We start from the raw sequence: 11,509 nt of genomic DNA on the forward strand, positions 1-11,509 counted from the left end.
TTGGGGACTTAGATGGATTTGTTTAGTGTGTAAATATATATTTTAATGTATCTTTGAAGAACTTTTTCTACAATGCAAGACAAATAAATATATTTCATCATACCGTCTGTTGTAACTTGTACATATTTGTCAGGTTCTCGGTGAGAGTATTGTACTTAAATTGCATATAAACATGCAGGTTTTAATGTTTCCACATAAGAAATGCTCCCAGTAGATTCATGACCTTTGATAACGTCTCTGTATTTAAACCCTCTGCAGTACCCGTAGAGGTGCTGATTGTGGTTTTGAAATCTCAGTGAAGCTGATTTCAGTTACACCGTGTATGCTGCCGTGCATTCTGTACAGAAATGCTTATCAATAATGGTCAGATGATGAGGAGCAGACAGTGAAAGTCATGACTAAGTTAATGATGACTACCCAGCATGATGTTACTGTAGACAGAAATGACGAGCATGAACTCGAGATGAGTAACTCAGTAAAAGTCACTCTCACTTCATGTTTTCACTTAGTGAACCAAGTGATTGTCTGAAGACGATACAGTATATCTTACCTACATGTCGTGATCATGTTAAAGGAAAGATGCTCCTGCTGATTAATTGTAATATACAGCGGGTGTCTGGTTTTGACCAAAACGCAATACCTTGTTTAAATAAACAGGATATTGTAGTGACGTGTTTTTCCGAGCCGTCAGACGGCTGTCTATTACTTTTAGGATGCTTGCCACTGATTGTGAAAGTTCTGATAACTTGTTGTAGACAGTGAAGGAACATCAGGCGGAAAATCTGAAAAGTTTTGTCCCGAGATGAGATATCCATTTTTTTTATTTCTTTTTTTAAATATTCCACGTATAAAATGTTTAACAGTGCAAAAAGGGTTATGGTTGAAATAATGAAATAATCCTAGATTTCCAAAGTTTAAACTATCAATATGTTTATGGTTCTTAATAAGATTTTAATTTTAAGTTCATTTTTAAATCTATGGGTGAAGCTGCGTGCCTTCTATTTAGTCACCTTCAGTTTTTTATCAAGTTCCAGAATATGGAATTAATACGGATTCCTTTAACTGAACTCATCTGTTGAGCTGAAACCTTGAATAGATGTAGATGAGCCAAATCAAAAGGCCAGTATTTCAAAGATTCATTTTATGTCACCCCCCTGTGACTCAAATCTATCCACCTTCTGGGAGTTCAAAGAACACCACGCGCCAGGTGAGAGCTGAAAGGCAGCGCAGAGACTCGCTCTGAGTGGACACAGACGATCAGAAATTAGCACCACCACATCAGTACGTCGCAATATTACGGAAGACCTTTTAAAGCTCTGTCACGAACTCGGAAATGTAAAGAACACCCTGCGTGTTATTTATTATAAGTTAAAGGCTCGAGGTTGATTTATTGTCATTTGCATGCTTACACGTGAAACAAAACTCAGTACTGTCCTGAGTCTAAAATTAATACATGTAAAATACTATATGATCAACACTTCTAGAATAAATAGTTATAATAAATAATAAAAGTAGATGCAACACAAGAGTGTAGCATATTTGTATGCTATAGAGCAAAGGATTAAAAAACAGCATGTAAGAGAGATAGAGCATGGCATCATGGTGTAAGCCGACTATGAGTACTGAGTTCATCAGTCTTACAGCCTCTGGAGTAGAAGCTGTGTCTGAGCCTGGTTCTTCCGGACTTAATGCTCCGCAACTTCTTGCCCAAGGGGAAGGGGTCAAAAAGTACATGGGCCGGGTGGGTAGAGTCCCTCATGATGCGGGCCGCACTGCTTCGAAGGTGGAAGAAAGACTGTTCAATGCCAGCCAGCAAATCTTTAAAATTCAAGATGTTTTCAGGGGTTTCAGCTGTGCAGCACAAACACCACCATAGCTGAGAGCCTTCATTAAAACACCCACAAATATTAGATCCGATACTGCTAAATTCCCCGGTATTTAAAAACCGTTAATGTTTATATAAAAAGTCAGCATAACAAGTAAAACGTTCAACTGCATGGAGCAGTCATTTTAGAAGTAGGCGTTGTTCAAACGGTGAATCTTTGATTTTTAGAGCAAAACTTTCCAATTGGAGTTGGATGTTTTTGTACAGTGGCAGTTTCATGGCCTTTAATATCTTCACAGCCCCTCAGCTGAGTGTTATTCCCCTACAGTTGTGGTTAAACAGCATTCATATCACACAGTCTGTTCAGTACTCCCACTGCTCCGCTGCCCTTCTTTCTTTCCCATAAAATGAACAATTTCCAAAACAACAAAGCTCTGAAAGTCTGCTCGTTGCTGGTAAAAGATGATTATAGTATTAACTCTTAAAGGTCAAGAATGTGTCACCGTTATGTACGCAACCCTATTTTCACGAGCCCCCTTTTAGTAAGACAAGTTGAAGACAAATAAGTCATTGCATCTAGAAGAAGCAACGGGTGACTACATGAGTGGTATGTTTGCTTTTTGATCTCTGTTGTATGTGTGTTCTGCAGTAGGCTTTTATTATTTATTAATATTGTTGTTATTAGATAGATAGCTGTTTGAAATTTAACATTTGTCTGTGTGAGGAGGAAGCTAACCTTTCTGAATCTCCTCTTTAAAGTCAGTAGTGTTGTGTGTGATCATCATAATCTAATCAGTTTTTCTTTTCCATTTTTCACTCCGTTTTTTCTAACCACAGAGATAAAAGCCATAATGACCTCGAAGATGGTCCTGTGTTGCGAACAGAGGAAGGCTACACTTCATAGTTTTTTTTTTATCTTTGTTCTCACCCCTTTTATTCAGATCAGTTGCACTCTAGACTATTTTAGTGCTCAAAACTGTTTGGGGAGATCTTTTTCCATCCCTCAACTGCTCTACTTTAAACATTTAGGTAGATCAGGTGTGGAAAAAAAAAAAAAAAACGGTATCATGTAGCATCACCACTGTATGTGGTGAAGTAAAGAACATCCTCTTAGGACTTGCCTTGTCTTATAGTATTTGCATTAATATTCATGGAGTCGGCTTAGCGTTAATACTCTAACATTACATTTGAATATTAAAGCTCATATTCTTAAAGTCTGAAAATAATCTGCAAAACAAGTGGAGCATCTGTCTTCTTTTGTGTCACTTAGCTGGTTTTGTAGATTAGCTGTAATAAGAGTCATGTTGAGCTGCTTTTCTACCCTTTGATTGAATTCATTTGGGCTGATGAGAACAATACAATTTAAATAACTGATTGTTACTCCTCTTCCACGTAACTTACAGTGTGGTTCAACTGGACTGAAACCAGTCAGTCACAATACATAATTCAATAATTAGTTTCGGATCATATGAAGTTTTCTGAGTAAGTCTGATGAGCAAACCCATAAAATAGAGATCATTTTAGAGTTTGTGTGTTCCAGCACAACTTTTAGCAAGAGCACATCCGATGATGTCTGATTACCAGCAGCCCTAATTTTTGTCCATTTCTTTGCATTCTTAACATGTACAGTGCAGTTCGTCTCACTTTGTCATACTTTCAGCATCAGATTTCACGTGACTCTCGTTCCAGCTAATCTACAGTGCGGCAGCTTAACTGTGATAGTGAGACCAAGTGACTTTTCACATGCAATCAGATATAATGAACTCCTACGATTTGAACCTCTACACGACTTGTTTAGATAGAAACTGTGGGTTTGATCACACATTCAGATGAGAATTTAAACATAGGCTTTTTTTTAAAAATCAGATTACTGATGTTGCTGAATAACAACTGACATCAGTTCCGCACTATTTAATGTGTTCTGCTGACAATTAACAGGTTGACATAATTTGGAAATTGTAAGTCATAGCAGAAGGGAACAAAAAAAAGTTTTTCCCTTTTCATCATGCTTGTTGGAATCAAAACATCCCCTGCCCCGCGCCTTTCTGCCACAGAGCTGATTTGATCCAAAATAACCTCCAAGCAAGAGTTGGAAACTGGCTGATAATCACAGCACTGCACCAGGCAAAGGATCATTTCATCACCATATGACTGGTGATAAATACCCATCATGCAGGCGGAGGAGAGGTTTTTTTTCTTTTCATTTTTATCTGTTCTGATTGTTACGGTGTGTAATTCCTTCATGTTAAATAATTTGCCCAACAACATCATCAAGCAGCTGAATATCTATTTTGAACAAAATTATTAAAAGATCTTTAAATTCAGTAATGATGACTGTGAAAAATTTATCAATCATTATAAACAAGCTGTGTCATCACTGCTGCGGTACCGGTGCAGAGGACCAAAAAAGGCGATCCCCCACCCACACCCTCTTTGTACTTTTCCTGTACACTTACGGTAATATCGAGCATGCTCGCTTCACTGCATCACTAAAAATCACCTTCGTTTGGCCTCACAGCAGCTCCGCAAGTGCTTTTAAAATACTAGAGGATTTTATATCTATGTATATAAAGCAGAGTTTTTGATAAAAGTAAACAATATTCTGCAATATGGCAGTTTGTGTATGAGTTGCATGCAAACTTTCAACCTCACACCCACTCGCCCCGGAAATGCAAACTGTTCAGAGGGGAGACCGCAGGGTAGGAAGTCATACTACAGCAAGTGGGAGTAGAACGTAAACTACATAATTAATAAATCTAAACAATAAGCACTGATAGTATAATAGTCTGACATGCATATGGTTACTGTACAACTGTTTGTACCTCATGCTTTCACTGGAGTTAGAAAAAGAAAAGACAGATGACTAATATTTCTTTTAAGTCACCCACATGTATATCATAGTTTGACAGATTTCACAACAACTGTGCACTTTTTTCACACATGCATTTTATTTGGATTCAAATGGTGCAGCGGCATGGTAAACAAAGTATGAAAAAAACAAAACAAATATGACATCACCACGGTGTAACTTCAAGTCAAAACAAAACAAACAAATGGTGAAATGATATTGCTGAGCAACAACTGTGGCCAAGACGTCTGCAGTGATAAGAGCTTACGTAATAATGAAATATGGAGTGGAACACATTAAAAGAAGGGCACATTTAAAGTGTGTGTGTCAATTAATGACATCTGTTCCTGAAAGTCTAGAGAACCTCAAATAAAACTTCTTCATTTAAAGACTGCAAGGTAAATGTATCATAAGAATGTCTTCATTCATTTTAATGTCTTCCATAAATTTAAGCTTTCCCTTCTTTTCTTTTTTTTTTTTTTCATATAGAGAAAACAGAAATCATTTCGGTCACTGTCCAAGCACATTTCTGGAAATAATCACGATCCTTCTTTAACAGAGAAAACAACCCACAGAAATCAAGGAAAGAACACACACAAATAGAGTTTATTCAAAGAATAAAGAATACAATAAAAAGAATACAGCACAGAAATGATATCATTTTCCAACCCCAGATGTAAAATAATGGAGGAAGATTTCAGAACAAACTGAATTTGAAGTTGTTTATTTTTACGGTGACTTCTGCAACTTTCACTTAAAATGATTATGCAACCAACCCCATACACACACTTAACCGATTAAAAAATAAGGCTGACATTTCTAAGTGGAAATGGCACACACAAAAAAAAAAAAATATATATATATATATATATATATTCTTAAGGTCAGTGTGATCATTTACAAACATTCATGTTTTGGAGAGACGACTTGTTTTCATTTTAACACATTTCTTTCAGCCTCGCACCTGTTGACCTCCATCTGCCAGTATTCTCTCGTCTGCAGCCTCAATTAAAGTCACACTTATTGCACTGCGTTTAACACTCTGGCTGACCACAAAGAGCAACTCTCACTGTGTGACATGTCTTTACACCCAACATGCCTCAGTACTGCAATGCTTCACCAAATTTCATGGAAAAAGCTTGTCTCAGATGCAGATGAGGCTTCAGTGACGATCACATTTCTCCACCATGAAAGGACATGCTTTTTTTTTTCCTTTTTTTTTCATTAGCGTGTGAAGAGACCAATGGCTACATTTGGACAAGTAAAACAAGTCAAGGACAGAGTTAAACAACTTTGTCAGTTGTAACTAATGTGCGCATTACAGGTTTTTGATAAACAAGTTTGGTCTGCAAAAATGTTTGGCTGGCGTCTCTCTGTCTTTGCTCACTCCAACTTTATCTTCATATTTCTAACTTATCATGGATTTTCAATTTGAGACATTGTACTCATTTTGAAAAAAAAAAAAAAAAATGCTTAGTAAGACCTATCAAGACACACACACCCAACCACAGGTCGGTTAGGAGGGGTTCCTTGATGCCAAGCTACTTGAGGAAAGTTCTTCTGAATTTTAAAATCTACCTGAGGACACATTTTCCCTTCTCTAAGTGCATCACAGAAGGGACTCCTGATAAGAGAGGAGGCCTGAGGGTGATGCACATCTCAGACCAGTCGAACACCCCCACCCACCTTTTCCCTTACGGTGACAAAGAGACAGAACAGACGAGAGGGGTTTTCTCTCTTAGTCTCACTCTCACTTCCTCCCCTCTGGCGAAAATACAGATGTAAAGATTGTGTGGGGAGAACGTGTGAACGAGCACACTGACAGAGCAAGCTGACTGCACTGTGTGTATGAACCCGCTGACTAACCTATGATTCCTCCTGAATTTCCAAAATGTGTAATAGTAAAGCATATGGAGTGAATGACCATCATTTAAGTGTTAAGTGATCATTCTATAGAAATTTCCCTTTTGCAAATTTCCCAACCTTCAAACCTTCTTGGCTTTTTTATGTCCTATATCTGCTCTTTTTGGGTCAGGTGGAGGAAAACATAAAACTTCAACCTTTTAAAGAATATGTACTGTTAATATTTTCAGTATGCACATATCTGCCAAGTATTCGACTATCACTACTATTATTATTGTTTTAGATGCTTGCAAGGTGGGCTGTGACTAAAAAAGATAAAGAATTAGACGTTTCTTTTTGCCGGCTGCAAGAAGCAACATGCGGAACACAGAATCACAAACCTGATAAATGTTCTTTCTGTGAGTGGAGGGGTAATGTCCAATAATGTTATTGATTTTTAGGAAAAGGATTTTAAGAAGTAGCGCGTACAAATTTGCGAGGTCGGCTCACATCCATCGTACACAAACTGGACACAAATGGACAAAAGAAATAGTCAATGTACTGTAGTCAGCATGTGCTGATGTCAGCAACAAATATGAAAAACTGACTTGACGCACGTCGAAGGTGGAAAATGAGACAGTGGTGTATCCTGACAGTTTGACACGTGTTAAGACGTTGCTGCAGTGTGAGCTCGCATGGAAAACAACAGGTCCAGGCGTATCTGAAGCAACATAACTGTGTTTACGTCCAGTAAACTTGTTACACAACAACCAATCCCCAACCCTGGAACATGTCTTGTTTTGCCCGTTGCTTTTAACTTAGAGTTTGTGCAATTAACTTTAGATTTGTTTTATCATTTTTAATTATGTCGCAGTAATCATTTTTTTCTTATTTGTGGAGCTTGATGAATGTGGACTGAAATATTAACTGTATAGACTTAACTTGCATTACTGTGACACTGAAAGACAAAATGCATTTCTTTTCTGTTTTGGAATCTATTTAAATTTTAATGTCATACTTTCAACAACCATGTTCCCCTTTTTTGCATGTTTCTTTTACATAGATGCAAAAGTATTAGGAAGAGAGTAAGATTAAAGTATTTATCACCAAACCTACTCACTACCCGAAGAAAATATCAATCATCAACCTGGACATTCATCAAGTTTCCACTCCATCATTGCATGTCTCAGTGTATCTGGCTGTTTTCTGTAGTCAAGTTTGAAAGCAATAAACTTTATGAGGGTCACCCACATTTATTGTGAAATTTGTTTTAAGGACAGTGCTGCCTTGATGACTCATGTGACCATAGTTTGAGGGTACAGGTGGGGATGAGACACACAGACACAGAGAGATGGGCCTTCTCTGGTTTAAAATTTAAAGACATTATATAGTATTCCTAAATATGGCCACGATTTCTATACTGCTGTGGAGACTTCCTCTTTCACAGGCATGTGTCTACTTCTGGTTCAACATTAATACTTTTAAAGAGGGTTTCCTGTTGTTGCAACAGGTTCCTATGTGTTTATGTGGGTGGCCAAGATACAGTGAATGCATTCAGGTTGTCAATACTACACCTACGAACAATACCTATGACACGGTATGGCTGCGGCTATAGCTCCACTGATTCAAAATGAAAATGGGAAGTGCCGTCTTCCTGTAGTTTCCTGTCGGGTGCACTCAAACAACTTTACGTTCACACACTCAGCTATAGGCCCCACGCACGCGCGGCTTGACGCGACTCTCGGATCACGTAGTGGTGACTGCCAGTGGAAAAGAAAATTTCATTACTCACATACACCAGTTTATACATGGTGGAGTGGTTTTCCTGTGTCCTCAGGGATAAGTATAAAAAGGTAAGCGACACAACTCTCTGCATTTCCAGTAAAACTTTTGAAAAGCATCTTTTGGTGATCTGGTGCCTGCTGTTCAAACTGAGAATATGAAGCTGGTTGTTTTTTGCCTTTTTGCACTCAGCTGCTGCGCTCTGGCCAACAAGAGCAGCAATAAACAATTACTCCAGAGGAGAAAATTCAACGAGATCATCAGACAGATGGAGCCCGTGCAAGCAAGCCTGCAGGTAGGTCTCTCTACATTTAATTTTTCATAACTTTGCCCATCTTTGTCCAGTTATCAATACTAAACACAATTTTGTTGGTTTGTGTCTTGCAGCTAAACGGACAGATGCTACATACTCCACCAAATAATATTACGGTAAGCCAAACTAACTTGTATTCATAATAATGTTGACACTATGGTCACCACCACATTTAATGTGTGTGGTTGCTTACTCATTGTTGTTATTCTCCCACTTACTGTAGTTACTAATTGTCATGTGCCTGGCTACTGTAGGAGTACATCAAATGAAGTGTGAAAGCACAAAACGTTTTGGGTAAAACGTCTGTAATCAACATGAAAGCTAACTGAAGGCTGACCTCGCAGGCTTAAAAATTTAAATACGTTTTTAGATTTACACTTTGATTTTTTTTAACATCGGCAAGTTAATCTCAAAATATTAAATATTTAATAATATTAAAATTAAACTAATTCCAGACTGCAGTATATCATCCAGTCTAACAAAACGGTCAAACCTTCATGAGCAGTTTAAAGCTAATAAAGATAAATTAAGAAATGTCATAGTTCAGAGTAAACTGAAATCTCAGCATATAATTCTAAATGAAGCCATTCTTGTATTTGACACTGTAAACACGGAACCCACTAAAAAATAATGAAGTACTGGAAATGATTAATTAGAGTACAAATTCTGCATTTCTTGAGTTGAATGTAATATTTAAGTTGAACAATGCTATGGAGAATAAACATCCTCAAAACTTTGCACAAACTAGATATCTATATTTTTTTGGATAGAATTATTCTCAGTTTTTAGCCCTAACCTAAATATGAATCTAAATAATTTTAAGTATAAAAGTAATCAAATCTCATTACAACATTGACATTTAGCTGTAGTGCCTTACCAGACAAGCATTTTTAGTACGATCAGACCTTGCAGAAAGGAAACCCAATATTTTGCAATGTGGCTGAAACAATCCCACATAATCTGATTATGTGCACTTGACTTCAAATAAATGCCTTTTAGCATTAAATGCATTACTTGTAAATTCAGCCCTCTTTCTTGTCAGGCTTCTGTTCTTTGAGTGAGTCAAGTCAAGAGTCAAGAACTTGCTCAGTGTATTTTCTCACAGCTTCCGTTGCACTCTCAAGCGAAATGTGATGAGTAATCAAGCGAGAGAACAGACAAAACCATGACACTTCCTCACACCATCTCACAAACTCAGAACGCTCCCTAGCGTGCTGGAAAACACTTGAGTTTATCTCTTGTTTAAAATCACAAACTTAAACCACAAATGATAAGGAGCCACTGTTCTACAAAACTTCAAATTCAGACACTAAGAAAAAGCAGCAGAACTGTCAGTGTGACTGTAAAATACAAAAAAATGTCAAAATTAGAAGTAAGAAAGTATTAAGTCAGCTGTACTTATTGTTCAGTTCTCATCCTGAGGGAATATTCTAACCTACTAATTCCCAAGAATTGTGATCTAAAGCTAGAATCTGACCCAAGGTGGTTGGGTCATGAACTGCAGGGACAGAAACAAACTGTTTCACTCGGAAAAAACTTGTCATATCATAAAAACTTTCATTAAAATTTCTGAAGGGAAACAATGCAGTCAGGAAAAGAAACTTTAAAATAGTGGAAACTTTGTTTATAAGTTTCAGTTTATGTAAAAGTGTTCGGCATGTATCTGATTGGAAAGTCAACTGCAAAGATGAAGTCATGACATGAAACAGAAACAACAGCTTTCTTGGAAATGTTTTCATGCCAGTGATGGGAGGATTCTTCCCCCTTAAATTTATAAATGTAAAAAAGAAAATCATCAAAACAAATGTGTGATGTATAATTGACAAAAATACAATTCTTTTTATGGTTATTAACCATGTCTGCCTGTGTCATCTTCCAGTTTTCTACTACATCAAGTCATTGCTGACATAAACATATTGGATTTTAAACAGATTAGGGCTAATTCATACTAAATATTTAAAAAAGCACCAAATGACATACGTTCTTTTAAGAGGCCAAATTGGACAAAGAAAAATGATATATGTTGGTGTGATACTGATGATGTATTCATGAATATTGTTCCCTTTTCTTTATGTAACAGGACTGCTGCTTTCTGTCAGCCCTGCGATGCTTCCGGACTAGTCTGCAGATGCAATTTGACATTGAAAAAAATCACAAACTATTTTCCAAGAGCCTTCGACATCATATCACTGTAAGTGCATGGGTTGGGGTCAGAATCATTTACTGTGTTAAAATATGTCTAAACGCATATATCACGTTTTTCAGTACTTCAAAAACTAATCATTTATTTCATCCATTTCAGGAGGAAGGTATGAACTTCTGTGATTCAGGGAATAACGTAAGAGGAAGTTTTATTTTCTCAAAATGTTCTGCTTCTTTCCTTATTTATTGAGTGTGGCATGTGTTGCACTCACAGTATATGTTGGTTATCAAGTTAATTTAACTTATGCTCCTCTGTTTCCCTTTAGTCCACCTGCCAAGAGTGTCACACACATCCAAAGAAAAATGTGACAGAGTTCTTCGACAGGCTGAAGACTCTGCTTCAAAGGGTAAGAGCATTTCTTTCTTGGTTTCTGTTTTATTGTCACATAAGGAAAAGCTAGATGAAAATGTGGAGCATCACACGTCATTAATGTTGTAAAGATGGAAATATGAAACATGAAACATGACTGAAGTGAGAATTCAATATACATTTTTCGCTCTTTAGGCCATAACCAGACTGGACTGAGAAGCGTCGAAGATCTACTTGTGGCCAATTGAATGTAAAGACGACACTATGCTGAAAAGATGCTAAATAATGTTATAGCCTTCTGAATATTTAAGTATACTTATTTAATATTTATTTGGATAGTGGTGGCAAACCCACTAAAGCTATGAAGAATGTATTCTAAGGAAAGCT

At 37.1% G+C, this 11,509-nt stretch overlaps 1 protein-coding gene across 4 annotated transcripts; it reads left to right on the forward strand.

The window, feature by feature from the left end:
* The first annotated feature begins 2,048 nt into the window (after positions 1 to 2,048).
* Positions 2,049 to 11,308, forward strand: il21 (interleukin 21). 4 transcript variants are annotated; one of them, XM_027279457.1, is made up of 6 exons: positions 2,049 to 2,432; positions 5,630 to 8,368; positions 8,490 to 8,592; positions 8,685 to 8,726; positions 10,691 to 10,948; positions 11,079 to 11,308. In XM_027279457.1, exons 2-6 carry the CDS (start codon positions 8,115 to 8,117, stop codon positions 11,211 to 11,213), a joined length of 792 nt encoding a protein of 263 aa, XP_027135258.1. In that variant the 5' UTR covers positions 2,049 to 2,432; positions 5,630 to 8,114; the 3' UTR covers positions 11,214 to 11,308. The 4 variants fall into 4 exon arrangements, with proteins under 4 accessions (XP_027135258.1, XP_019113977.2, XP_027135342.1 ...); XM_019258432.2 differs by lacking the exon at positions 2,049 to 2,432 and having other exon boundaries at positions 4,791 to 8,368; positions 10,691 to 10,801; positions 10,913 to 10,948; XM_027279541.1 differs by lacking the exon at positions 2,049 to 2,432 and having other exon boundaries at positions 4,791 to 8,592; positions 10,691 to 10,801; positions 10,913 to 10,948.
* The last annotated feature ends 201 nt before the right edge of the window (positions 11,309 to 11,509 follow it).

This window comes from Larimichthys crocea, chromosome I (genome assembly GCF_000972845.2).
Source record: "Larimichthys crocea isolate SSNF chromosome I, L_crocea_2.0, whole genome shotgun sequence".
In the NCBI taxonomy this organism is placed as follows: Eukaryota; Metazoa; Chordata; class Actinopteri; family Sciaenidae; genus Larimichthys; species Larimichthys crocea.